The sequence below is a fragment of the Bos mutus genome, chromosome 16 (genome assembly GCF_027580195.1).
Source record: "Bos mutus isolate GX-2022 chromosome 16, NWIPB_WYAK_1.1, whole genome shotgun sequence".
Classification (NCBI taxonomy): Eukaryota; Metazoa; Chordata; class Mammalia; order Artiodactyla; family Bovidae; genus Bos; species Bos mutus.
In genome coordinates this window covers 35,024,475-35,050,429 of record NC_091632.1, presented here as the reverse complement: position 1 = coordinate 35,050,429, position 25,955 = coordinate 35,024,475, and the positions used below count along the sequence as shown (strand labels likewise).

The 25,955-nt window shown below is 52.4% G+C and overlaps 1 protein-coding gene across 1 annotated transcript; it reads left to right on the top strand.

The window, feature by feature from the left end:
* Positions 1 to 693: 693 nt before the first annotated feature.
* SSU72 (SSU72 homolog, RNA polymerase II CTD phosphatase) lies at positions 694 to 25,561 on the top strand. Its single transcript, XM_005888854.3, has 5 exons — positions 694 to 1,068; positions 10,647 to 10,790; positions 22,764 to 22,903; positions 23,676 to 23,794; positions 25,040 to 25,561. Exons 1-5 carry the CDS (start codon positions 890 to 892, stop codon positions 25,139 to 25,141), a joined length of 684 nt encoding a protein of 227 aa, XP_005888916.3. The 5' UTR covers positions 694 to 889; the 3' UTR covers positions 25,142 to 25,561.
* Positions 25,562 to 25,955: the final 394 nt, after the last annotated feature.

Below are 25,955 nucleotides of genomic sequence, written 5' to 3'. Positions count from 1 at the left end.
CCATTTAATGACCCCAAACCTCTGGTCCGCACTGAGTGCGTGCTCAGTCATCTCCGACTCTTGGCGATCCCATGGACTGCTGCCCTCCAGGTTCCTCTGTCCGTCGAATTTTTCCAGGCAAGAATACTGGAAGGGGTTGCCATTTCCTACTCCAGGGTACATTCCCCACCCAGGGATCGAGCCCGCCTCTCCTGCATTGGCAGGCAGATTCTTAACGACTGTGCCAGTGCCTCCAAACAAACCCAAGGATTTAAGTCAATTTGCTCTCCCAACCCAGGAGGTCTCCTCACACCTCCTACGTCTCGTTTCTAATTGTCTTTGCAAATACTTTCACAACTGCACTTAAATGTCAAACTCTGCAGGGTTTTCAGAGGACACCCACGCGCTAGTGTTTGCGAGAGGCTAGTAAGACGCTGGGGCAGTCATCCAAGAAGGGGCGCGGGGCTCGGCCTAGAGCTGTGGAGGCACGGCGGCTCGGGCGGTAGATGTGAAAACAATCCGGGCCGACTTCACGCTAAGGACGGAAGCCGGAAGAGACCAGCAACCTTCAACATACGTCCCAGGTACCGCGGCGCCTCGTACGTCACTCCCGGCGACGGCGAGGACGGGCGTGACGTCACTTTCGCCGGCGCGACGCCTCGCGCGTCAGTCCCGGCGACGGCGGCTTGCGACGTCTGGACGCCAGTTCGAGTAGCCGGGCAGAGTGAGGGCCCTGGCCCTCACGCTCGAAGCGGTTGTGCGGTCGCCGGCCAGGCAGCAGGGGGTGGGGACTCCCTCGGTCCGCGGCCCAGCAGTTCGGGGCGGTGTGGGAAGGCTGCCTGGACGCCGCACATACGCCCCCGCCGCGCGTCCTGACGCGCTACGTCGCCGGCGCCCCCGCTTCCGCGTCATGACTTCCGGGCGTGGAGGCCGCCATCTTGCTCGTGCGGAAGCGGCGCGGCTGGGTGGGAGTCCCGAAGTGGGAGTTGCAGACGGTGCGGCTGCCGCCATGCCGTCGTCGCCACTGCGGGTGGCGGTGGTGTGCTCGAGCAACCAGAACCGGAGCATGGAGGCGCACAACATCCTCAGGTAGTTGGGGCCTCCGCCCTGGCCCAGCGCGCCCCACGGACGCCGGCCGACTGGCCGTCCTTCCGGCCCCGGCCCGTGATGGGCAGTCCTGGTTCCTAGTCTCGGACCTAGCCGGCCCGTGCTGGGCGGTCCCGGTTCCTGGCCCGTGTTGGGTGGTGGCGGCCGCAGTTGCTGGCCCCGGCCCTCCCCGGTCCATGCTGGGCGGCGGCCCCGGATCTTGGGTTCGGACTGACCCGTGCCGGGCAATCCCGGCTCCCGACCCGTGCTGGGTGGCGGCGGTTACCAGCCCCGGTTCTCCCCGACCGGTGCTGGGCATCCCGGGTTCCCAGGCGGGCGGTATTCGGCGGCTCCCGAAGGACGGCCAAGAGGCCGCGCCGCGTCCGGGCTCATTGGCTCCGGGGCCGTGTGCTGCGAGGACTCGAGAAAAGCTCGGTTCGTCCGGTTTTTCCCATATGTACCTAGTGTCAGGAAAAATGCAGAATGTGAGCCGAAATGTTTCCGGATGACGGGAACCTCGAAAGCTGCTCGTAAACCTGAAAGGCTTATGCTGTTCGTGTCTCCTTAGTACTCACATCTGTATCTGAAAACAGTGACCTCCTTTAAATGCTCTGCAGTGAGGTGGTAAGTTCCAAGCCGAAGCTTAGGGTCCACGAGAGGACAGCCCGGCTCTGTCCAGGGCGTGTCGCCTTGTATCAAACGTGGAAAACTTGGCACGACAGAACCTCAGGATAGCACAAGTCGTTAAAAACACGGAAGTGGCCTGTTTTAACTTAATACATTTGTGTGTTTACTCCTGTTTACATTTTTCAAGTCTCATGCAAAGAATTCCTTTCTCCTTTGGAAAATCTCCAGTCGACAATTTCTGAATCACACGTGAATTTGGTTTCACTCTTTTAGTTTATATTTCAGTGGTAACTGCCTTTTTGCGAGTCTGATGTGTACGTTTAATAAAAGTTTATTCCCATTTGATAGTTTTTTTCGTTCAAAAGCACGTCACAGAATGTGAGATTGATCCCTTGTGTTACAGTTAAAAGTTAGGTGTACATGTCATCTTTGATAGTAAAATAAAGTTGAAATTGCTTTTTCTCCCGAAGTTTGCTTACTTGGACTTTAAAGGGCAACCATGCCTCGCTTCCCCTACCGCCGCAGTCAGCTTTGACTCTCCCAGTGAAATCAGAGTTTTCCTGCACTCCTCATTCTTTATGAAGCTGGACATACCAGGTGTCCATGATCTGCTAGTTAGGAGTTTAATTCTTTCCTAAGATCTACCACACTATCCACAGTATTCAGTTAATGTGTTTTTTTGGTCGAATGTGGTATGCTTGAAACCTAACAAATTAATGTGGAATTTATTTCTAAACTAGAATTTTTAAAGTTGTTTTAAAATTTGGAAAGTCGGAGGATTACAGTGTGCTTGATCTGATCCCCAAACTGCGTGTATCTGTTCAGAGTCACTAAAATATATGTATTTTAGTGGTAAATATAAAGAAAAGACTGCAAAGTTCACATTCATGGAAAATTATTCAAGGAAAATGAAATTTAATATCTTCAGTTAGAATAACAAGTGACCTGGAGACCACCTCATTCTGCTGACTCTGGCTGGTTCTGGATTCTTTGTTTTAAGCTCTTCTCTGCATAACAAAGTTGGGATGGAATCTTACAAAAGGAGGTGTTTTTAAATTTCCTCTAGCAAATTTGTTCAATCATTTCTAAAGTTTTGCCTACCTAATAGTCCTCAGTCACTGCAAATTACAATCCTTTCCTTAGTTTGAAGTAGATGGTATAGCCTTGGTACTCCTGTGGAAAGGAGGGTGGAGAAGAGCCCCTGGAGATAATCACCAAGTAGGAATGCTTGTGTGCTTTTAGCCATTTTACTGTCTTTCAAATTTACTCACGAATGAGAGCCAAAGGAGGTAAGTTTAGAGTAACATACATTATTTACCTCATGAATGTGAAGTTATTTTAGATATGAATCTTAATTCCTAAGATGTTTATATTTGGGGGACTGTCTTCCTTTTTAAAATAATAGTGTTTGCGTGTTGCAAAACATCCTTGCTGTAGAAGATGGGGAAGATAAGAATCACTTGAAGTACTGTTTCAGTGTACATCCTTCTTTCTGGATGTTTTCTGTATATACATACACACACTTAAGAAAGATCAAAACACTGTTCTGTAATCTCTCCACAGGATGTCAACGTAGTTTGATTTCAATGTTCATTTCTGCTTTTATTTTAGTATATTGGATTTAAACATATCTGTTCAGATTGAGTAATGGCAGTGGTTTCAAAATTGATTGAGTAGGCAAGCAGTCCTGTGCAGTAGTCACTTTGGTAATCATCCCTAGTGACAGACGTGGGGTGGTTTCTCAGTTTTATAATGTCCAAATCCTTGTGCCATTCATGTCTCTTTGTACACTTTTCTAGTTATTTCCTTTCCATAAATTGCTGGAGGTAGAATTGCTGAGTCAAAAGGTAGGCATATTTTACATTTTCATACATTCTGCCAGACTGCTTTCCAGAAAAGTGCCTATTTACAGAACTCCCATTTCCTCACAATATGGGCATTATTTACATCTTTTCATGCTGCTGGGGCAAAATAAGAACTTTGCCTTTCCTTTAGCTTTAAAGTTGCTATTGAGATTGAACAAATTTTCATGTCATTTTTCACTTTTGAAACTATGATATTCTCTCCATTTGGATAATTCACAAGGTTTAATAGCATCTTTAAGTAATTTATATAATGACTTTTGTTACAAGTAGGAGAGCTTATAGAAGATGTAGAGACATGAGACATAGGCGTTAAAAATGATTGAGAAAAGTATTTAAAAATGATATGATAAGGGACTTCCCTGGTGCAGCAGTGGTTAAGATTCCGCACTTCCAGTGCAGGGGGCACAGGTTCCATTCCTGGTCAGGGAACTAAGGTCCTGCTGCCTTGGCGTGGCCAACAAAAAAGTATGATCGTGAAAACAGGAAAATTGCATTTGCAGTTTAGTTACAACTGCATAAAACTGTGCTTAGGAAAACTTCTGAAATGAACTGTCAAAGGGAATGTAGGTTTTTTTAGGCTACTCTGGGTCTTAGTTGCAGCATGCGGAATCTAGTTCCCTGACCAGGCACCAGCCCCGGCCCCCTGCATCAGGAACGTGGAATCTTAACCATCAGACCAAACAAATGTAGTTAGTGGAATGTGCATGCTAGATTGTTTATTACTGAAATCCAGTTTTTTGCCCTGTTGAAAGTCAGCTCAGGCTGTATTTTTCTGACAAGTTGAATATAAGTATTAACAAAGATTGGCATTTTCTAGAGCTAGCCATAATTTCCCTAGGGTAATCATTTTTGATCTTTTGAGACTAAATTGTTTGAAATACTAGTCCTGGGAATCCTTTAGGTTTTTAAAAGGAGTGTAGGAAGACTGTTTCTGCAGAGCCTCCTATTCTTTGTACTCTGCAGATTAAGATGTCCCTTTGGTGCCAATTAAATTACTTTTTGTTCCAAACTATCTCTGGATGTTAAGGAGCATGTTGATTTTTGGAAGCTATATTTTTAATTGTAGTAATTCAAATTTTAAAGAAAGATTTGTATAACTTATTAAAGTGAATTCTTAGTCTGTTTTCAATTGTAACTTCCTGGGTAGTGTGATTTGGGGAACATAAGCAGACAGGCTTCAAATGTGGAAGAAAGAAGTTTAGCGTCATCTCTTGAGCCCCTCTGTGCCAGGTACTTTACAAATGCATATGTCATTTCATCCTCACAACTCTTAAGATGTCCACACTGACAGAGGTGAGGGGATAAGACCCAGAGCCAGAAGCCCCAGCTGGTGAGTAACAGCAAGGTTCTGGACACAGGGCTCCAGTCCTGATGCACAAGTAACGTCCGATGGGCTGGGGAAGGATCCAGATCCAGGGTGTGGGGAATGCCCAGGCAGCTGAGGCCCTGTGATTCTCCGATTTGTGGTGGGGCTCTCAAGTGTCAGTGTCCTCAGTGGAGCATGTAGACCCCAGCCACAGTGGGATGGAGGTGCTCAGACCTCCTCTCCCAGGGGTACCTTGGATCTGAACCCTGGGCCACTTGACACAGCACACTCCCCATGGTGGTGCTGAACTCTCCCTTGTCTTGTCCTAAACCAGGGAGGGATGGTTAGCTCTGCCCAAGGCTCCTTGGGCTGCATTTTTTTATATTTCCTTTCTGGGTACACTTGGCGAAGGTGAACTGGAGACCATTTGGGGAGGTGGAAGGATTTGAAATCGTGTCTTTAAGGATGGCAGAAGAGGTTCCTACAGGGGACATGTTTGCCTTCATAGATCTTAAAGGACTTTGCATTGTGTTTGCTTTTTGTCTTCAGGGGGCAGAACTAAGACCAGAAGGATTGGTTGGAAGAAGGTAGATTTCTGTTTGGATCTGAACATTGAGATGAAACTGGGTAGACCAAGCATAGTATCAGTCCAGCAGCTAAAACATTTTCCCTGCCTTAAGGATCATCACCAACCTTCTGTAGGTGAGAACAGGTCGAGCCCAGAGAAGGAAAGATAGTTGGGCGGGTTCACTATGATAAACAATGCTTAGCGCGGTGTTGGGGCTGAGACGACTCGAGTGCTAGATCTTAAAAACCTGCTGTGTGCTGGCCCCCACCCTGGGGAGGCCAGCAGTGACCGGAAGAGCAAGTTGACCTTCGAAAAGCCAGGGTGGAGGAAGAGCTGGCCTGGAGCAGGGACATCCAAGCAGGAGCTCTTGTGGGGAAAACGGTGTATGTTTGTCACAAGCTTTGTGCACTGTGACCTCATGCTGAGAAGCCTCTTGGTTTCTACTTGACCTTGTGGGATGGTAGGAGTAAAATAAATTCTAGAAAACATTTATTGAGAAGTGTTTTGCTAGTGGTGACGTTACTGGAATGTTAACATTTCAGGAAGTTGATCTCAGGCTTGCGGCTGTACCACAGTGAAATTGCAGGCAGATGTTGGAAGTGTGATGGTGTGTGAGCAGTTGATTTGTGTTGGGTAAACATGGGGTCGTTGTGTAGCTAGAAACTAGGCTGATTAATAAGTCATGGATGGTTTTACCTGTAGTAAAGGTGACATCATTGTAAGCACATTGTGTCCCACTTAGAGGCAGGTCATACTTTCAGAAGTTTGGCAGTGGTCTAGGATTTCAGTCTTAGCCAAAATAATGCTTTGAATTAGATTAATAAGTACACTAGAAAATAGGGAAAATACCATAACCTGTAACCTATGCTGATAATTTGTGTGTTTTCATGATCAGTGTTCATTTTAACTTTTTATTTTACCTTTATACATCAGTACTGAAACAATTCTGTTTTCCAAAATTCAGCATTTTCTATGATACTATTATCTTTTTTTAACTTTAACATTTTTTTATCTTAATATTTAACATAATTAAAGTATGTCTCTGATAGTGATAGTTTTTTGATACCTTTATAAAAACAAGTTTGATAAAAATTTGTCTGGAAGATTTATTTAACATATGAAATAATTGGCCCTTAAAGCTTTTTGGTTGTCAGGAATACTTTCATAGCGCTCAGTCCTTTTATGTAAGAAACACATTGTCACTGTGCACAGTCACATAAGATGGGCCTGTGTTGTCAGCTGCGTGAGCTTAGAAGAGAGAGCACTTCTGTTGCTAACTAGCCTTTTTGCCACTTGTGAACATTTTGCTGGGGGAAGAACAAGCCGAATTTATTTTTTTGTGTGTGTGGTTTAAATGTTTCTGTCAGTGAATTCCTCTTTTGGGGGGTTTCATTTTATTTTTAAATATGTTTGGGTAACTAACTGTTCAGGCAGTTGGGGAGGCAGTGAGAGGGCACAGCTGCGCACCCCTGCCCCGCACTGGCCGGATAGTTTCTAGTGGGGAGAGGGTCACCTAGCCTTTCAGACACCATCAGGCATCCTCTGAGATACCCTGGTAAGGGGTCAGCCACCTGAAAGATTAGCCCAGGTTATCTTTGGGGTAGTTTACTTTTAGCATATGGACAGTGTTTCCTTTGGGCCCTAACTCCAACCTCAGACTCCCCTGTGATAGGAGAGGAGGAGAGGAGATGACCCACCCAGGCAGCTTGGACTTGCTGCCCCAGCAGTAACAGGGTGGGTGGGCACAAAAGACGCTGTGCTGGGGCCTCTCCATCTCCTGGAAACCCTGTAGGCAGCTTTTCAGTGGCAGCCCTGCACTGCCCCGACCTGACAAATCCTGGGGTCCTATTGGGGTCTGCATTACAGAGTACAGTATGTGTTGGGGCCCCCAGGGCACCCTGTTTCCACTCTGCTATCACCCCTGTGCCATGGTTTTGCTGTCCTGTGCTTCCCGCCACCTGGGTCCTGGAGGGTGCCTTTATGCCATGCTCCCAGAGTATCTGAGGAGAGGGTTTGGGTCTCTTGATCGCTGCTAAATCCCAGCACATAGCAAGCTCCAGAAAATACTCCTGGATCAAGGTGTTACGACAGACCTACCGCCAGTAGAAATGGTGATTGTTTTCCTTAAAACCTCAGCCATTGGGGTTTTAATAATCTCTTTGCTTCTGCTGGGCTAAACTAAGGTTTGTTCACTGTATATCATTAATGTGTTTCAAGAGTAGTTGTACCTGGACCCGTTTTAACAAATTTGAACTTAGATTTAAGAGTTGTGTTAGTCGCTCAGTCATGTCTGACTCTTTGCAGCTATATGAGCCCACCAGGCTACTCTTTCCATGGAATTCTCCAGGCTACTCTGTCCATGGAATTCTCCAGGCAAGAACACTAAAGTGGGTTGCCATGCTCTCCTTCAGGGGATCTTCCAGACCCAGGGAGCAAACCCAGGTCTCCTGAATTGCAGACAGACACTTTACCATCTGAGCCACTAGGAAAGCCCCAGATTTAAGAGTTAGGCTCATGTAAATAAGTTCTTTGAAGTGAAGTCACTCAGTCGTGTCTGACTCTTTGCGACCCCATGGACAGTAGCCTACTAGGTTCTGCCGTCCATGGGATTTTCCAGGCAAGAATACTGTAGTAGGCTGCCATTTCGTTCTCCAGGGGATCTTCCCAACCCAGGGATTGAACCCGGGTCTCCTGCATTGCAGACAGACGCTTTACCGTCTGAGCCACACTTCAGGATGGAATAAGTTCTTTAACAATGGATAAATATTTCAAAAGAATGACCACAAGGAAATGACAGATATAGAGATACCTTTTTTTTTTTTTTTAAAGAGTGATGGAGGAGCTGTGTCTAAGTGAATCTTTCACGTACCTTTGTTGGGAAACGTTTTATTTCTCCCATTGTTCCCCAAAATGATTTTTGGGACCCTTTTTGGAGCCGACTTCATAGATAGCTAGCTGAGAGAAGTGGGCTCAACCATGATTTCTTACTCTGACCTCACAGGCCCTCTCCCATAATTAATTTATCATTATTTGGTCTCAGATGACATGTTTAAAAGAATCAGGGCTGCCACCAAAGGACAGACCTTTCTCCCCAGATCTGTGCACACCTGTGTGGCTTTGTGACAGACCCAGGGTGGTCTTAGATGGTTGTCCAACAGCTGTGCTCACGCAGCCCCCCGGCTTGCTTCCTGATGGTGTCACACCTTAGGCTCTCTGTTTGGGAACTGGAGTCAGCCCCAGGTCCCTGGGGACTGTGTTTCTTTGGGTATGTGTCTTCTCATAGCACACATCCCTCCCTGGTGGGCCTGTTCCCTCCAGGGTATTTCTGGGATGGGGAGAGTTGGCTCTATGAGGAAAAGGTGATTGTTTTGGGCAGTTCTTGTGGAGTAGCAGCCATCGTGAAGCCAGCAAGACCAGCATGGCCCCTGCTGTGTGCTCCTGTGGGGACATGGCTGTGACCTATCCTCCGTCACCATCTTGGGAGGGAGTGGCCCCTGGGCTGTTGTCAGGGGGGCCTTCAGCCCCAGCTTGTTGGTGCTCTGACAGAAAACATTTCTTCTATTGTGCATTCCTGACCTGCTGAGGAAACGGATTCAGATTCTGGTGCCATGGTCTGCGGGCATCTGCTGGGGGCCCTTGCGTTCCAGCCACCCTTCTTTGAGGTCTATTTACATCTCAAGTGGCCATGACCCAGTATGCTCCTCAGTCATCTCTGCTGTCATCCATGTTCTCCATCATGGGCAACGTTCAGGGCTTGGGTGGGGGCACAGCTTGGGCTTCTAGGGGTGGAAGGACAGGGCTTGGTAGACACAAACCCGATGAGATGCTTTTAAAACGTATGCCTGTGATGCTCTGTGGTGCCAAGCATGGTGACTGTGCTCCTGGACCCTTCATCTGCACAGTGGCACCCCTGAGTGACCTGCAGGTCCTTCCTGCTTCTCTGGGAGAACAGTGACTCAACTGGGCTTCTGGAACTGCTGTGTCTAGTGGGAGGGACCGTGGGTCTCGCCCCATGGGCACCATGGCCCAGTGAGGTTTTCCTTCTCCGTCCCCCTTTCAGCAGAGAGTGACTGGCAAGGGTGCCCACGTGGTGGGGGAGGGCCCGCATGCTGGCACTTCTCTGGGTGCTGGGCCTCGAGTGTCCAGATGCACTGGCTCCTCTGTGGACCTCCCATTGTGACAACCAAAAATCGCTCCAGAAGCAGCCAGACCCCTGAGTTACGATAAAATGTACAAAAAAGCTTGAGACACTGAGAGGTGGCCGCAGAGCCCACAGCGCCGTGAAGAGTACATCAGCGCTGCCGGTCTCGGGGTCGGCTACCAAGTCGGTGGGTAGGGACGCATCCACACGGGCATGCAGCAGTGTGTGAACACAAGATGAGGATGAGCAGGCTGTTTGACGCAGACACTTTGAGCACTCCCAGCCTGTCAGTTTGAGAGGACACAAGGTCTGCAGCAGAGCCCCTGGAGTGAGGACAGCCACGGGGCCACGTGAATGCCGTGTGCGACTTGCGGGTCCTGCCTGCCTGACCATTTATCAGGAGACACTCAGCCATCCCCTTGTCTTCAGGCCTCACAGGCGTTGCCTCGAGGCAAGAGGCCATTGTGGGGGTGCTTCTCCTGCCCTGGGGGCTCTGGGGCTTGTGTCTAGGTCCTGGGAAGCCGGTGTCAGGGCAGCTGGGAACCTGGGCAAACAGTTTCCTTTAAGAGTCGCACGACAGTCAGACGACAGGGTTTTCTAGGTGAATTTCACTTGACTGTGTGTCTGTCCTTGGCTTTCACAGATAGCCGCCTCATTCCCCGGCGTTCACTGGTTCTTTGTCTTCTCCTTGGATTGGCTTCATCTAGCTTGTGTAATGTGCTGCAGGATTTTTTAAGATTTGAGTATAAAATACTTAAAAATGGAGAGACTTCCCTGGTGGTCCGGTGGCTGAGACTTCACCTTCCAATGCAGGGGATGTGTGTTCAGTCCCTGGTCAAGGGAGCTTAGATCCCACATGCCTCATGGCCAAGAATCCAAAACGTAAAACAGAAATGATAATGTAGCAAAATCAATGAAGATTTTAAAAATGGTTCACATCAAAAAAAAAAACAAGAACTGAGGAACATGTTCTCTGCAAATGGCAAAATTGTTCAAGTCCATTTCCTGTTCCGTTTTAGCATTTTCTGTCTTGTTTAATCCAACTGTGATTCTCTGTCCTTTTGTGTCTTTCAGCAAACGAGGATTCAGCGTCCGGTCCTTCGGAACAGGAACTCACGTGAAGCTTCCAGGACCAGCACCCGACAAACCAAACGTTTATGATTTCAAAACCACATATGACCAGATGTACAACGATCTCCTTAGGAAAGACAAAGAACTGCATCCCAGTGGCTGCCCTTTAACCCCGAGGGCTTGTCTCTGGCACGTGTCAGCTGTGGGCACCCCTCAGGGGCACCTGTGAGGCGGGGGATGCGGCGGCCCGTGCGAGGTGTGCGGGGTCACTGGGTCTCTGTCTCTGTGCTTACGGGACAGTCCAGGGGTTGGAGACCACGTGGACACAGTCGGTTAAGGTTCTGGTGCGGTGTTAGAGCAGCTTAGGTGAGGAAGGTGGGAGCCCGAACCCTGTGGCTTCGCGCACTGCAGGTAGGTGTGCGTGCGGGTGTGCCCTGGTCCACAGGGGTGCCTCCCACCCTGGTGGTGTTCTGGAGATCACAAGAGGGCCATGGTGGCTGCAGAGGAAGCGTGTTAGAAGCAGGTAATCTGAGAGGATCTCATTGCAGAAAGACACAAAGCAGACTGGGTCTGCTCCCTGAGACTCACCAGCTTCTTGCGCACGTGATCCCAGGCTGCGGATGGTAAGGCCATCCTGCTGGCTGGGTTTTGACCAGGACCTTTGGGGTCATCCCGAGTGCTTTAGATTCCTGGGCCTCCTCGCGTTACCTCAAGTGATGGTGATTCTTGGGGTGGAGCCCAGACACGTTCCAAGTGAAGGAGTGTAGGTGCCATGTGGAAATCTGTCTTCATGTTGGCAGTCTTGCAGTCTTTTAATAAACTACGAATGTCCTCTGTACACCTCTAAGTTAGTTAGGTGCGAGGGACCCCAGAGGCCATTCCAGCAAAAGTACCGGACGCAGGCGGTTGCTGCATGCTCTGTCACTGCACCTGCTCCTTCCCAGTTGCAGGGGGAACGTCGGGTGGGAGCATCAGGGCAGAAACAGGTGTTTCTTGTCAGTACTTCGGCCAGGCACTGATGCCCGGGTCCAGGACTCGCCCCCTGCACGGTCCCCAGGGTCCCCCAGCGCACCTGACCCACGTCCCCTTCTCAGAAGCCCCAGAACCCACATTAGAAACAATTAGGAGCACTTCCAGGGAGCTGCCAATTGTGTCCTGGCCTCCATGGTGGTGACGGGCTCTGGTAGAGACTCTTCCCTGAGATCTGAGCGGTGAGAGCCGCCCTGGCCTTGCACAGAGGTGTCTGCCACGGCTGCTCCCCAGGGCAGAGCTGGGAGCCTCACTCCACGCTTTTGGTACTTGCACTGCAAACACTCTGTTGATGGCTTATCTTGAGACCTTGTCTGTTTTTGAAGACTTGTTCAGTTAGCACCATTCATGTTTTAAAAGCTCTTAAACTCAGCAAGAGAAATGAAACAGGTAATAGTGCACTTGCTGTGCTCCCTTTGTCACTGTACCTCAGGTTATCTCACACAGAGTGCTCTCTGCGAATAAGCATTCACACACGAGACTAGATCTGGAGGTGTCGTGTGTGTGCCCCTGGTAGCTTGAGACGAAGGGGCAGGGCCCAGCCTCTGAGTGCTCAGATGCTTCTCCAGGGTGACTGCACAGGCCTGTGCCCCCTGGGAGTGTCCAGGGGATGGCTGTCCTTGCTGTTGGCAGTCACACCCTTTGACTGCCCTGTTGGCGCCCTCTTGAGGCTCTGGGAGGGACCATTGGTTTCTTGCTTCACTTGGGTGGGATTTTTGCCCTCTAGCTGTGGGTGGGAAGGGGCCAGACATGCAGTGCTTGGCTCTTCCTGAGTCAGCCTTTGGCCTTTAAAGGGGGAGTGTGGGGGATCTGGGGCTTCCACACATAAAGGGAATGGCAGAATGAGTCTGCTGACTTGGGCAGGTTGGTGATCACAAGTGGGACTGGAAGCCCTATGTCCCCATGTGTTTGGGACACAGCAGACTAGCTGACAACCCAGGACTGTAGCATGAATGCTGGGGCTGTTGCAGAAGTGGTGGTTCTTGTAATTTGCAATGCAAAGCTAAGAAAATACTGTAAGATGTAAACCAACATTCAGTAAATGTTCAAATTTTCAGGGGAGAAAAAATGCCAGTCATTGGGCAGAGGCGGGAGTTGAGACCGAGGTGCTGGTGGGGACAGAGACAGCCCTGAGGACACTCGGCAGGGCCGAGGACCCTGTGGTGCTTGAGCCCTCAATGGTGTTAATTACTTGGCTATAAGTAGACGTTTTGATTCTGATGTCCTGTCCACAAACAGGAGTGGGGTTGGGGGCCTGCCTGCTTCGAGCCCCTGGCGACAGGTGTGGTGACAAGAGCACCTGCTGAATGTTGCTCAGCCAGTGAGTAGAGCCAGACGCCTGGTGAGGTGTCCTTGGCAGTGCAGGAAGTCTAGGCTCACCTCACCCTCCCAGACACGGACGCCTCCAAGGTGGGACCTGGCCTTGACTATAAGGAGGTCCATCCACTCCAAGTGTGTGGGTCCCAGGATTGTACAACCAGCAAACAGAGAATGTTCTCACCCAGGAAGCCCCCACAGCCTCTGGCCCACCCCTACCCGTCAGGTTGTACGACTTGGGTCTGTAGCAACTGGCTTCTGCCTGACACCTGAGGTTTGTACAAGTTGTAGCAGGTACTCAGCTGGCCTTTCTTAAGTGTAAATTCCCCCTTGACCTTAATTTCTTTATTCCTTCTGCCTTGGAGTCCTTTTAAAAACTGATCCACTGCAAACTTGGTGTTCCACGTGGGGCTTTAATGTAGCTCCGGGGTCAGGTTGGTGGAGGCATCCAGGTTTTTTTCATTTCCTGCCAGAGCCAGTTTCCACAACTGAACGTCCTCCCTGGCTCCCAGCATCGGCTGTGTGGACTCTGTGGCTTAGCCTCAGCCTGCTGGCCGCCTTTGGGGAAAGAGAAATGGTTTCTTCTAAATGTAAGGATGGCCTGCCTGTGACCTGATGAACAGGGTCCATGAGCCGTCACTGGAGGGGCCGCCCAGAAAGGAGAGTCAGGTGGGGTCCTTGGGGCTCCTTAGAGGGTCATCTTTATGTAAGTTCCAAGTAATTGCTTTGTGAATTATAAAACCATGTGTCTTAACATGGGAAGGAATGTGTGGCTATAAATGCAGTTAATGTAAAATTTTTAATATGTGTGACCACTTGCTCCCCAAATGGTGAGCTGAAGTGCTGGTGTAACTATAACATGTTCCCAGATCCTGACTTGTCCTCGGAGCTGGAGGCTGCCTGTATAGCTGTATCTAGCAGACTTGCCCAGTTTATCTTGTGGATCTTTTGTAACTAATTACCTTTGGGGTTTAGATTTTTTTTAACTATTCATTTTCATCTTCTCAATTTCATTGTTTTTTAGGCCTTAGATTTATGTTTACACTCACTTCTCTACTGTGTACTTTTTGTTCTCTTGGGGTAAAAGATAAAAATAAAGGTGATTTCTAAGATTGTAAATCCCACAGCCTTCAGACCTCCATCCTGGGTTCGAAGTCAGTGGACACGGCAGTTCTGTCCTATTCCAAGGCCCTAGGCTTTTCCAGAACCTTGTTCTTGTGGTCTCTCAGACTCTTAACCGCCTTGTGCTGTGCTCAGGGGGGTGTTGGGGGGTGGCTGCCCAGCTCCGGGCCCTTGCCCTGGAGATGCTCTCTGCACCTGAAGCCCCGCAGGCTCCTTCAGGCCCCCACTGTCGGCATGTTCCGCCTGCCCACCTTGCTCACAGTCGTGGTCGCTTTCCCTGGCCCCGTACCTGCCTGGACACAAACTCGCCTGTCTGACCCCATCTCATTTCATCCTGGTTGGCAGCTGTGGTCTCAAGTGGTTTTTGAAAATGGTGTCTGTTTAACATGGGAACGTGTTCCTAAGCCAGACACTGGTACCCAGGGAAACTCTGATCCAGTTTTGCTGATACTTAAGCTGTTGGGTTTCAGAAAAGCACTCATGCTTAAAATTAATGGCCTTAAAGATAGATGAGGCCAGAAGAGTAGCTTTCATGTCTGCCAGACCATGCCCCAAGTTGAGTGGCCCGCTGGGTCCCTTCTGAGTGAATACGAAGCCTCAGGCCTGGTCACTGCACCCTGCAGCAGGTGTGTAGACAGCAGGTGACACCGTAGCCCACGCCAGTGTTTTCTCTCTGCCTGGTGTCCAGGGTGGTGAGGCCATTGCAGATCTCGGCACCAGACTGCCTGCCACTGGCCCTGGGCAGTGGTGGGACAGGCGCTGGGCAGCTCAGCAGCCTTGGGAGCTCCCTCCAGGGCCGGCCAGGTGCTCATTGCAGGGTGGCTGCAATCACCCTGATGAATATTTTTTTCAACATGAGCAAGTCCCACGTGACAGCTTGTGCTGAGCGTTCCTCAGGGTGTGTTCCAGGAGCGCCCCAGCCATCTTGGACCCTGCGACCATCTCCAGTCTAGAGCCATCTGCTCTTGGCCTTGCTCACACCTATGTGTGGAGGGCAGCCCCCTGACGACTGATGGGCTGAGTGTGTTCTCATGACGACACACAGCAGCTGCACCCCACCCCCCGGACAACTGCCACCTGTTCCTGGAGCCCTGGTCTATCCCCAGCCCCTGGGGAAGAAGGGCTGACTCAGCCACAGGAGCTGCAGCCTGGCTCTGCTGCCCCAGCCCCGAGGCCCAAGGGAGACCCTCGTGCTGCTGCTCAGCGCTTTTCTGTGAAGAGATGGACTGGGTGCCATGGGGAAAGGGTGCTTCCTGCATCCACAGCAGGTGAGGGTGATCAGGGCTCTCTGGGGGGAGGGGGTGCAGTCAGCCTCTGGTCCCCTCCCAGTGGCATTTGCATCTGGAGTCTGAACTCCAGGTAACCTGTGACCAGCGTTGGAGGGCTAGCTGGCTGGGAATCCTGGTGAGCTATGACGGGTATGAGGTGGGGGCTGGGTAGGCATCAGCAGTGTGTTCTACCCTCCACCCTGGGGCTGGGCCTGGGCCTGGCTGCAAGGAGCAGGAGGAGAGGGCTGGATGGGCATGCTGAGGGTGGGTGTGGGTCTAGGTCCCAGCACTGTGTGGACACAGTGGACATGGCTTCCTCTGACCTTGGTGGGGGCAGAGTCTGCTGATGAATCCCTGAGCTGGGATGCTGGTGTAGCTATGTCCACTCCAGCACTGACCCCTTCTCAAGGTGATGTGGACTGGAGGAGAGAGCACGCATGAGGTCTCAGGCCAGAGCTGTGTTGCCAGCAGGTGCTCCCCTCACCGGCCCCACATTCCCTGTCCACAGGTGAACCTGCACCTTCCCAGCGCCATCCTCTCAAGTGAGGGACCTGTCCAGGGTATCTTTGGAGCACGTGTCCACTCTGGTAGTGGGTGGAGGTCGAGGGGTGTCACAGGTGCTCTTGGGGAGGGCCTTTCCCTGGCATGGAACCTGTATCTCCCTGGCTCATGTTCAGGGGCATAGCTACCCTGTCAGGACATGTGCTGTCACCGTGACCCCCAGAAAAAAAGAGCGGGAAACCTGTTGGGACAGGCTCTGCTGGGCCGCCTTTGGGTTAGGGTCCTGTAGGTACCAGGGGACACTGGGCAGCGCCTCTCCTCCCGTAGCCTCCTCTCAGCTTCTGTCCTGCCCTTGGGGCTCACAGCTCTTCCCTTGGCTGCGGTGTTTCCCAGACACCTCCAGACCCTGGCTGCTCCCACAGGTCCCCAAGGGGAGCCCTGTTGGGCACGGGTCGGTTTGCAGTGATCACTGGCGTCTGGGACCAGCCCCCAACCGTCTTCTTATCCAGACAGTTAATTTTCTCATGCCGATTGCATTGTCTCGAGGGCCAAGCTCAACCCTCTCTGAGTGGGCTCAGTTGGGGGCGTCTGGGTCAGGGGCCACCCTGGGCTTGGGGCTGTTTCTGCTTCAAACAGTAACTGGAATTTCAGTGAGGGAGGGGGTCATTTTATTTCTCCTGGAACTCAAAGTGTTTGGGGCAGATCTGCCTGGCACTGCTGGGAGGGTGGGCGGTGGTGGATGGGCAGAAGAGAGGCTCCCGGAGTGTCACCACATGCCCCCGCCCCTGCCCACTGTACAATGCTTGGGGTCTCTTCTGTTTTTGAACCATTCTGCATAGAAGTGATTTGATGTTTGTAGAGTTAATTTATCATTTGAGGATTTTTTTCTCAAAAAGTTTTAAAAAATAAGTTAATTATTACTAAAATGCTCCAACCTAGGACTGAAGCTTTTACTTTTGTTTCGAGTTTAACATTCCTATGATGTTGCACACAGACAGCTGGGGACAGGTATGTGTCTATTTAAAACAAAACACTTAAGACTAAAGATACATTCCCCATTGTGTTTTTATTTATCCAGCCAATTTATTTTTTAAAAGTTCTATTTTCTTGAGCTTTTTCTCAAATGAACGTAGTCTTTTACCTGATTTGGATAGCAGTCGACCTTATTTAAAAGTCTACTGATACCAACTCTGGTTTAATGATATGCTTGTCACCTGCTCCTTTCAGGCTGACTTGAGAATGAGGCCCTGACCTTTGACCTCATGGATCCTTCCGGTTACACTGAGGGTCGCAGTTTGTGTTCTGGTGGCCCAGTTTTGTTTTTAACACCATTTGAGAGTGGAGGTGGGCGGGTGGCAATATTTCCTTTGAAGAAGAGATACGGTGGTTTCTCACCCCGCCAGGATCCATGTGGAGGTGGCCAGGTGCGTGGAGCCCCTCATGCTGTGCCCATCCAGGGAGCGCTGGGGGCAGTGCTGGTTGATCAGACCCCCACCTGTGAGCCCAGGCCAAGTTCCAGGTGTGTGTGTGTGTGTCTCTGTGTGCAGGGGATGGGGACAACCGTGCCCTGGAGCCCAGGCCTGTGAATAGTGTGGTGCAGCTGGTTACGTGTAGGACATGATTACAAATGAAATGTATTTGCTGGTTTCCAGTCCAGTCTTTACTGACTTTGGCCCAACCACAGCAGCTGTGCTGCCAAGTTGCAGTTTGGGGAGTTGTGGCCGGGTCTCTGCTTCTGTCTATCCTGCCCTTTCCCTGCTGCCTGTAGCCCCGCCAGCCCAGGCCCAGTCCCCTTGGGTGGTCCCCTCTGGTCCCTGCAGCCTTCAGCTGTTGGGAGCACTCTCTCTGTCCAAGAGGTGTGCTTTTCTGATTTTTATCCTTTCTGTACATAATACGTGTGACACAGGTGTAATGGCACAGTTACACTTCCCGTGTTGCCCTGTGCTGTCCTCCGGGGTGTCCTGTTTGCAGCACGTGGGTTTGAGACACCCATTGTGATCTGAAGTCTTCTGTCTGGGGACGTGGCTGTTTAACAAGCATGTGGTTGTCACAAATGGTCCCGTGGAGACAAGGTTGGGCCCAGCCTGCCCTCTGGTGGCCAGCACCTGTGCTTCTTGGGTTTGTGCTTTTTTACAGGGCCTTACCAGGCCAGTGGCTTTGACACAAAACCCTGGGGTTGTTGTGACAGCAGATTGTAAGTGGCATGGGGAAGCCACGGGCAAGGGTTGGCCCTATGCAGCCTCGGCGCTCATCCAAAGTGAAGGTGGCAAGGTTGTCGCTATGTTATGAGGCTAAAATTTGAGTGAAATGATTGAATTGTTCCCAGATGGAGGCCCATTTCCCTACTGAGCTGCCCATCCCTCCGTGCCTGGAGGCTTCATGCGCAGGGAGGGGGCTCCTAGCTGCCTCCCTCAGGACTGGAAGGGGTCTGAGGGTAATCTTGACCCTCTTGAATCAGCAGAGAAAAGAGCAGGGCAGCTGACCAGGGCTCCAGACAGCTGGACTTGGAGTTGGGAGGTTACTGTGGGCTTCCAGGGGTGCAAGGTCCTGCTGACCTTGGTGCTATGCTTGGCCCAGCAGGGTTTGCAGAAGCCTCAGCTCTTGCCCAGGGCGTGGCCAGCCAGTTGTCACCTGTCCGGGGCAGCGAGTGCCTGAGCTTCGCAGCTGGGGGCTGGTCCCTGCCTTCGAGTACCTTCCCCAGAAGCATTGGGCCCCTGCATGAGGGGTTTTGCAGCTTCCATTCCTGTTGGAATGAGCTCAGAACTGGAACTCGAGTCAGGTAGGAGGATGCCTGAGCAGAGTGTCCTCTGCGGGCGCAGCCCACCTGGCAAGCCCAGCCAAAGGATCCAGGTTTACATCCCAAGCTCAGCCCTGAAACAGGAAATGACAGGCTTGGCCTCATGGTGTGCAGGTGCAGAGGTCCTGACGTAGGTGGGCCAGGATGTCCTCGGGTTCTGACGGGTCAGTGTCCGGGGCGCAGCTTGGACAAGGGTATCCTCTCTTGGCAAAACTCCCATGGTGGTTAGACCGAGACATCCTTTCTTGGTGAAGCTTCTGTCATGGTAGACTAGGGCCTGCCCGAGTCACCACGCCTGCCCGATCCGAGAGTCCCCAGTGCGTGGTCAGAGCTGGGCTCCAGAGCCTGCTTGTGGAGAGTGAACGTGGGTGGTGGTGGACAGTATTATCCTGAAGCCTCTTTCCAACAGGTGTGGAGCTGCACCGCCCTGGCTCTGCTCCCTCCTTCTCAGGGTTCTGTCTCTTCCCAGAGACCCTGCTTCTCTTCTCAGTGTACTGAGCTCCGCTTTTCCTGGGTTTGTCTCCATCTCGTGTACTGGGCAATATTTGCGGGAATCCAGACTGAGCTGTCTCACCTTCTGGGAAGTGTTTCTGTCCCCAGGGAAGCCAGACCCTGGTGGGCCTCTGGGCTGAGTGGGGACATGGGGTCTGGGCTCCACTCTTAAACCCATACCCTTCAGGGGAGCATCTGACCCCGGTTCTTCCGGTGTGTCTGCCCTCCCTGGAATCCCTTTGTCTGACTTGCGCATCTGGCTTGGAGAGTTCCATGGACTGCGGAGTCTGGTGGGCTACAGTCCATGGGGTCACAAAGAGTTGGACACAGCTGAACAGCTAACACTTTTCCACTTTGGCTTATCTGCCCCCTCCGCCCTCAGCTATCTGCCTTCACGGGTACATCTCTGCTTGGACCCCAGGCTCCCGGCCTGGGCTGTGTGCCAGGGCCCTGCTCTGTGTCTACCCAGCCCCTTCGGCTCACCCTCCTGGGCCCTCGTCTGATGGGCACCTCTGTACAGCTGAGTCGACCCCCACCTGCTCCTGGGGAGGCAGGAGCAGCCACGTGCTTGCACTCCACAGGGTCGGCTGCCTCACTGCTGAGGGCTCAGTAAGGCCCTGCCCGTGGGTGCCCGTCTGTCATGGTTGCCAGGTGAATTGTTGAGGCCCGTTTCTCTGAGAATCGCTGTTGAGGCACATGTTCAACTGAACCTGTTTGTGAGCCAAGGACACCTGTGTAAGGGCCAAACCTCACTCTGAAAAGCTACCTTGACCTAGAACAGGCCGGAGGCCCTTGGGTGTTCCAGTCATGAGCAGGTGCAGCTCCCCTAGCAGGCGGCCTTCAGGCCAGCCCATGGTGCCCACGGGTGTGTCTCCAGCTCATTGGTGTGCCTGCCTTTTGCTCTGGAACTTTGGAGGTGAGCCACCCTGTACCTGCTATGTTCTATTGCACTGTCAGGACAGTCCCTGAGGACCCCATCCTGAACCAGGCACTCTCCCGTGGGTTGCTTCAGTGACCCATGGTTGCTCATGGAGAAGCTGCTGAAGAGCACATCTCCTCTGACAGTAGGGTGTGTGTCTTTCAATGGCTGAGACGCCCGAGTGTCTCAGAACCACCCTCTGTGCTTCACTTGGCAGGAGGCAGACCCTCCTGTCTTCCCCAGGACCCCCCCGCCCCACTGTCCCGAGATGCCGCCAGTCACACAGCAGGGGAGGCGCCCCAGCCATCCTTCACCAGCCCCAGGTGAGAGTAGTTGGGATGCACTGTCTGCAGGCCAAGGGGCTGGGGATGCTTGGCCGCCACCTCAGGACTGGAGCTGGAGAGGGGTAGGAGCCTGGATGCTGCATTCTCTGCCTGCACCCACCAGGACCTCCGTTCACCTGGATTGGACTTTTGAGCCTGCTTGGACTTCCCTCATATCTCAGTTGGTAAAAAATCCACCTGTAATGTGGGAGACCTGTGTTCGATCCCTGGATTGGGAAGATCCCCTGGAGAAGGGAAAGTCTACCCACTCCAGTATTCTGGCCTAGAGAAGAGGTCACAAAGAGTCGGACACGATTGAGCAACTTTCACTTTCACTTTCCACACTCGTCAAGGGGTTAGTTTCTGACAAGTGTCTGGGCTCCAGGGGTGGCCCCAGCCAGCTTCCCTCCCTCAAGGAGGCTCCCTGCTGTGGCGGGTCACCTGGCCCTTGACCTACTGTGCTCAGCCAGGCTCATCATTGCACCTGGGCCCAGGGTCACCACTGGCCACCTGAGGATCCATGGGGGTAGTCCAAGGGGCCTAACATGTCCTTCCCTCCTGGTCGGACCCCAGATGGGCGGGCCTTCCCTCAGAAGCCAGACCCTAATAAACTCTTCATCTTGGTGGCAGATGACTCTCCCTGTCCTGTCCCCTACTTTTCCTGTCCCCCAAGGTATGAAGCAGGAGTTCAGTTGGGTCCCTGTGAATCCGGTGGTTTGCAGCTTCACCCTCAAGGGCTTCGAGCATATGCTGGCCTTGGTCCTGCCAAGCACGGCCTGGACCCTGCTTCTCAGATATTTGCTGGAGAATATCCCCAGAGGCCACCATTACCCCTCTCCTGTTGCACTGACCAGGGAGCGGGTTTGATCTCTCAACTCAGCCCTTTCTTAGTTACATCACCTGAATTTCATCTGTTGGGTCATCTCTGTGAATACCTGAGGGTCAAGGAAAGGAGGAGGGGCTTTGCAGGGCTGCTGGGAACCCTGATGCGCAGCTTCCTGAGTGCCTGGTGGCCTTCTTGTGGCTGTCACTGTGAGTCTCGGTGTACCCTGAAGCTGGGCTGTCTGGCAGCAAGTCTCAGCCAGCGTGGGGATATAGGCGCCTCCTCCACCAGCCTGACCCATGTAGGGCCTCCCTGGCCCATGTTCCACAGGACATGGATGCCAGGCTGGCCCATGTTCCCTGGACATGGGTGCCAGGCATCCAAAAGACTGGGTTCTGGGAAGGCCAACCTTGGTGTGGCAGCACAACTACAGCAGGCAGCCAGGGACGCAGGCCAGAGTGTGGTGCCACAGTCATTACACTCTTCTAGAAAATGGCCAGAGCCAAAAACATTCCCCCCCTGCCCGCTAACAGGTATCTTTTCAAGTAAAAACTCTAAATTGATGTTAAAAGCCGTTTTCACCATCCAGGATGGTAGGAAATGTGTTTTGAGTAATATGAGCTTGTTTAAATAAACTATCTTAATTTAAAATCTGGGAAAGACAGTAAATGTACCACTCAGAGTTCCTAAATCAACTAATCTGTGTCCCTGAGTAGAGTGGGGGACATGCTTGTCCCACACTATCCGGAATGACCTTTAGAGACTACAGGCCCCATCTTTGGAGTGGCGAGCCCTCCCGTGGGGCCAGGGACACAGCCATCGGCCTTTGGGTGGGGCCCTGTGTGGATCCCTGGGGAGGCATCTCCAGCTTGGGGCCACCTACTTGGCACAGACCCTGACTGTGGGACCCATGTGTCCCATCCAATCTCCAACGGACCCGGGCCTGGGCCTCTTTGACTCTGCCCTCAGTTAACCCAAGGCTTCTCCCTCCTGGACACCCTTGCCACTGACGTGTCCTTTCTTGGATGGGTTTCTGGATCTCCTCACTGCGGTGACTGAGCCAGACTTGGGTATCCATGTGAGCTCAGTCTTTGCCGAAGGGCTGCGGTTCATTGCAGGCGTTGGCCAAGAAGCTGTAGGACAAAAGCAGCCATTAGGGACTTGACTTACTCACTTCCACTGCAGGGGGCAGGGGTTCGATCCATGATCTGGGGGACACAGAAGAGAAGGCTGTAGACACTTGCTCTGCTTCCTGGAAAGGTGTGAGTCTAAAGGCAGCCTGGTAGGCTGAGGGGCGTGTGTCCAGACACTAAGCTGGGGGCACTCATCCCCATCTGACTTGTCTTCTGCGGGGACTGTAGCACATTCTGTGCGCCAGCCTCCGATCCCCACCCCACACCTGCACCACCCTGATGCTCCTGCTGAGGAGGTGGCCCTGCCTGGGGTGCTGAGCTAGCTGGCTGGGGTGTGGGGCTGCTGCACTTAATGACAAGGGTCTTTATTGAAAGTTCCTTAATTCGAGTACTCAGCTATACGCAGAATGGCATTTTACACATGCTGGACAGAAATAAGAGGATCAAGCCCCGGCCAGAAAGGTTCCAGAACTGCAAAGACCTGTTTGACCTGATCCTCACCTGTGAAGAGCGAGTGTACGACCAGGTGGTGGAAGGTGAGCCAGCCCCAGGGCCAGACCCTGCACTGTGGAGCTAACCAAGGCCATGCCCTCCACCCTGCTGTGTATCCAGTGCTTCTGAGGCAGCCCAGCTCCTGTGGGCGGTCCCTGGTCCTGGCCCAGGGCTGATTAAGGATTCCTGGTGTGTCTGTCCCTAGAGGAGGGCATGGCAACCCACTCCAGTACTCTTGCCTGGAGAATCCCATGGATGAAGGAGCCCGGTGGACTACAGTCCATGGGGTCCTAAAGAGTCAGTGTGTCTGTGGGCTCCTGTGAGCAGGGGAAGTTGGGTGAGGCCACAGAGAGGTGGACAAAGGACCCTTGACCTTTGTGGGTCCTGGGAGGGGGATGGGGGCAGGAGATGGTGGCCTTCTGGGTAATTGCGTTCATCAGGGCAAAACCACCCCTGGTTGTGGCAGCATCATGTGTGTTAAGGGTCTTTTTGGCACGGAAAGAGCATGCATGGTGCAGAGGAACTGGGGCCTGGTCCTTTGCGAGTGAGGGCATTGTTACTGCCCCCTGCACCGTAGGCTGGTTGGTGTTTGTAAGTGTGACCAAGCTGCTAGGGGTCCCACTTGAGCACAAGCTTTCCTCCCAGCACAGCTGTGTTCGGCATGAGGCTCCGGGGTGGCAGGGAGTGTGCAGCCTGCTTAGATGCCTGATGTCGGTCCTTAATTGTAGTCCCCAGAGGCCAGGGCAGTTGGGTATCACAGACCCTCCTGTGCTCTGATTCTGAGGCCTCTGATTTCCGTCTTTCTGTCACGGTCAGATCTGAATTCCAGGGAGCAGGAGACCTGCCAGCCCGTGCACGTGATCAACGTGGACATCCAGGACAACCATGAGGAGGCCACGCTGGGGGCATTCCTCATCTGCGAGCTCTGCCAGTGTGTGAGTATCAGCCTGCCTGGGCCGCCTCCTGCACACCAGGGCTTCAGCAGAAAACTGACCAGCCACTCAGTTCATGTTCAGATTATTTCCAAAGGTTACAACCCAGAACTGCGGAGGTGCCCACAAGTATGAGGGTCAGCAAATTGGTTCTGGCTAGAGAATCCCCCTCTGAGTATTTTAGACTGATCAGTCGCAGTGGAGAGCACCGTACCCCATGCTGGTTCCATGGACACAGGCCTCCTGCCAGGACTCCAACACCTACTGAAGCTTGGGAGCCCCAGAGATGGTGTTAAAGGGTGCTGGTCCTCTTCATCCTCTGGGCTTATCATTCCAGACATCTGGCCCTCCGCAAGTGGCCGTGGACATCCTCCCTTGTGCAGGAAACCTCAGGTTCTTTCACGCCTGCTGTGTAGCTGTGCTCAGAGCCAGACATTTCCTCTTAGTGGTGCAAAAGAACCCATCCAAGGAGAAACTGCTATGCTTTGTCATACCTTCACCCGCGGTTTCTGCATTTAGGCCAACTAACTGAGTGATTGGAAAATGAGGAAAACAAGTGGCTTAACCAAGAAATATAGAGACAGGCAGGTGTGAATGTGTTTGCTGTGTGAGGGGCCCAGGCCCCTGCTCTCTTGTTACTGTGCCCAGCGCAACTTCTGTTTCCAGTGTGTCACACAGTCCAGGGTGGCTGCTGAAGCTCCAGCCGTTGCACTTATGATCTGGCCATCATGCAAGAGAAAGGGCTGAAGGGGATGACGCATCCTAGAAATAGCACACGTGACACCCACCTGGGTCATGCTTGTGAGAGCTTGCAGAGGAGAGGTAGTGCTTACAGGCCGAGACTAGGGCACCAAGCTGCCTCGGCCTTAGGCCAGCCCCAGGCCACCCGAGGGCTGCCCCTGGTCACGCCGCCGCCTCCTCAGGCAGTGGTTCTCCACCAGGGGCCATCTCACCACGTCTGCACGCACAGTGGGCCTCAGCTGGGAGACACTAGTGGCAGCTGGCAGGGGGTGCACAGCGTGCTGCCCAACACCCTGCTGTGCACAGGATGGCCTTTGGGCTTCCTTGCGGGGAGACATGGGCAGGTTGGGTCTGCCATTTGTGGGGACAGCACAGCAGCGAGTGTCTAAAGTGCGTGTTCACCTGAGCTCTGAGGCTGGCCTCTGGCTGCTGCTGCTCTGTGTCCCTGTCCCTGGTGGGTTCCCCTCACAGGGCAGCAGCTCAAGGTGGGTCTCTTGTCCACTCCAGATCCAGCACACGGAGGACATGGAGAACGAGATCGACGAGCTGCTGCAGGAGTTCGAGGAGAAGAGCGGCAGGACCTTCCTGCACACTGTCTGCTTCTACTGAGCCCGCCTGGCGCCCGGCCGCCACCTGCCTGAAGCCATCTTTTTGAACTTCCTTTTGTTAATACTTTTTCCTCCCTGATATTTGTTTTTACCTGTAGGTATTCTGCCGGTGGACGGTAGCAGTACCCAATAAACTGTACATATGAAATGAGAAGATACATACATGCCAGATCACAAACAATCAAGTTTTTCCCATCTCACTTTCACGTAGGAGTGGGATCTCGATTATAGTTTTTCTTTAACTGAAAAAAAAAAAAAAAAAAGTTGATAGCACATGACCTCCAAGACATCCGCTTCTCACTGAGCATCCCTTTCCCGGCTCCCCTAACTGGCTGGAATGTACAAATCCCTGAATAAAGCAACAGGCTGTACTTTTTGGGAAAGAACCTGCCATTGTCCAATAAATAGATGTTGATGGTCATCTTGGCTTCATCCTGAGTTGCCTGGCCCCCCAGTCAGGGCCCTTGGACAGCAGTCCCAGGCATGTGGGTCACGGGGGTGTTCCCTGGCACCATCCAGAGGGCTTCCTGTTCATAAGCCCCTGCCCCGGGAGCTGGGACCACTGTCTGGTGAGCCCTCCTGATTTCTGCAGCAGTGGAAAACCTTAAGTCCCTGCAGGAAGCTGGGCAGGGAGTTGGGCGGGGGGAGTGGTCCTGCGTAGGCAGTGCTGTCCCTGGGCTGCAGATGACAGGTTGGCCCAGGGCCCCCTCCCCAACCCCCAGCATCATGGGGCAGCCAGATCAGGCCTCCGACCTTCCAGGTCGACCCCTAAGGACAGCTGAAGCTGAGGCTGGCCCTGACCCCCGCAACGGGGG

What these genes read in the sequence shown, in the direction of transcription:
- SSU72 (XM_005888854.3), top strand. Translation starts at nt 890, where the DNA reads ATGACTTCCGGGCGTGGAGGCCGCCATCTTGCTCGTGCGGAAGCGGCG. An exon ending in CTTAGGAAAGACAAAGAACT is followed by an intron (nt 10,791 to 22,763) that starts GCATCCCAGTGG and finishes TCGAGTACTCAG; the next exon opens with CTATACGCAGAATGGCATTT. An exon ending in GTACGACCAGGTGGTGGAAG is followed by an intron (nt 22,904 to 23,675) that starts GTGAGCCAGCCC and finishes TGTCACGGTCAG; the next exon opens with ATCTGAATTCCAGGGAGCAG.